We start from the raw sequence: 2,161 nt of genomic DNA, 5'->3' as shown, positions 1-2,161 counted from the left end.
GCCCCCCCCCCCCCCCCCCAACACCCAAATAGCCTCCCTGGTTTTCTGTCAACTTTCATTTACTTCGGCTCAGACTGATTTTATTTCAAATATTTTTGGTTGACATAGTTGATTAAGCCATTGTAATCTTACATAATAATAATGAAAAAATATGATGCAGCTTTCTTTCAGACAACTTACTAGATTATTTCGACGCTTCTCGGTCTTTTGGCTAAGATCAAAGGCGAGTGTAAGTATTTGTTCCCGACTCTTCTCGGCCTTGTGCCGGCTCGAAAGCAGGACGGATACTGTATGGGTCTGATGAGGTCTTAACCGGCCTCTATTAGATCTATCTGCTGTGGATCGTTTCCATCCTCTTAAAAAAACAACACACAAACCAAACTGACTAGCATAATATCTCTTTTTTTGCAGGTACCGAAAAATATGCCGTCCGTTTGGCAGGCAACTGACTGTGAGACAGGCTAAGGTTCTGTGCGTCTCCATCACCGTGTTCTCGTCAGTTGCCAGCGTCCCAGTCCTCGTGCTGTTCGGAACTATGACAAGACCGACCCATCGTCCAGACATCGTCGGTAACCAGTGCTCTATAGACGACAGTTTCATAAATACCATCTGGCCGACGGTCTACATGGGTTTCCTGCTCTTCCTTTTCCTGTCCTGCTTCATCCCTCTAGTCGTTTTGAACGTCCTGGTCCTTATTGCAGCTTGCGGTCGCGGAAGAGTGCGCGTGTTTTCCATTTCGTCCCCTGCGCATTTACACGACAATTCTGAAAACAATTCTCAATCAAGTACTACGAGCCCAGAGACATGCGATAATGCAAGTAAGGCGAGAAATGAATCTCCGAGCACAAGCAAAGAGGGCAGTGCTTTTAGAAGTAGGCTAATGGGCAGAGTAGCATCGCAAACAGGGGAAATGGGGATGGTTTTTTCACGTGAAAATGACGGGTCGGATAAAATCGGAGAAGGGAAACTCTGTGGTGCAACAGAAGACACGAGTGACCGTAAACCTAAAGCAACGGACTTTTGTTGTAGTGAGCACAGGAAAACGAAACAGGTCTCAGTGCCATCTGCTAAAATGGTTTCATTCATTCAGACATCAGCTCAAGAAGACTGCATTCGTCCTGATCCTAATTCCACAAATGCAGAGAAAGATAAAGGACAAATCACTGCCGTCATCCCTGGAACTAGCAAGGAACAGAACATCAAAAAGAAGAATCCGGCTGGTGAAAAAACTGACATGTCTGTCACAAATCCTAATAGGAAATTAAAACCAAGAATCCTCCAAATCCTGACTTCTGAGGCCAAAAAGAAATCGCCTGCATCTACTTTAGGTCAACCCGCCCAAAGACACAGCATTGGGAAGACGACCACTAAGCTTATCATCGTCAGCGCCGTCTACATTATCAGCTTCATTCCTTTTTTTAGTGTAATGCTCTTTTACCTCACCTCCGTGGCAAAGTTTAAAACCATGGACGACGTGAGCCTGACTTTGTGTAACCTGTTCCTGAGGTTTTACTATCTGAACAGTGCAGCCAATCCGGTCATTTACAGCTTATGTGACGCCGTATTCTGGCGTGACTGTCTGCAACTTTTGAAGTGCAAAGGGAAGGTTCGAAATACACAAAACTAGTTTTACTGGATTACTTTTCTTGTACTTATTGAATTGACAAGCACTGTATCTAAGTACAGAATACTAGTTAGTAACCTTTTGTCTGTCTGTTTGCTGATGAGTTCAAATACAAGGTGATCCAAAAAAACAACTTTACCAATTTTGTTGTTAATATTTTACTCCACACTAAAGTTTTGCGTGTCAAATTTGTACGCAACATTTGGAAGTCAGAAGGAATTTGTCTGATATTCATTTTATATAAATCCACACAACAGTTTTGCTCTAAATAGCCCGTAAAAAACAACAACCCATTTTCAGCTATGTCCTCATTTTTGTGGCATGACGCACAAGTTCGCATTAGGCATACCATTTAAAATCCCTACGATTGCGCCGTATTGCAAACTACAGTAGTCCAATAGGCCAACAGAAGTTTGCAGATAGTTTTTCTCAAGTTTCCCTTGCCTGCTGAGATCTTGGTTTCGTAAGTTTCGCACAAGGTACGGAAATAATGTTAAAGGGCTTTTTTATGTGAAGGGGGGAAATGGTCCATCAGTT

The 2,161-nt window shown here is 43.0% G+C and overlaps 1 protein-coding gene across 3 annotated transcripts in view; it reads left to right on the top strand.

Annotated features, from left to right (window-relative positions):
- LOC101861363 (muscarinic acetylcholine receptor M2) overlaps positions 1 to 2,161 on the top strand; it is a 17,291-nt gene that overhangs the window by 14,594 nt on the left and 536 nt on the right. For 2 of the 3 annotated variants that reach the window (XM_005097935.3, XM_005097936.3), the window contains exon 4: positions 412 to 1,762. In XM_005097935.3, the coding sequence (XP_005097992.1) occupies positions 412 to 1,627 (1,216 nt within the window). In that variant the 3' untranslated portion in view covers positions 1,628 to 1,762. Of the gene's footprint in view, positions 1 to 411; positions 1,763 to 2,161 lie in introns of those variants that run through there. The other variant, XM_013082312.2, reaches the window with a different exon arrangement.

This window comes from Aplysia californica, unplaced genomic scaffold (genome assembly GCF_000002075.1).
Source record: "Aplysia californica isolate F4 #8 unplaced genomic scaffold, AplCal3.0 scaffold00168, whole genome shotgun sequence".
NCBI lineage: Eukaryota > Metazoa > Mollusca > Gastropoda > Aplysiida > Aplysiidae > Aplysia > Aplysia californica.
This window is presented reverse-complemented; position numbering and strand designations above follow the sequence as displayed.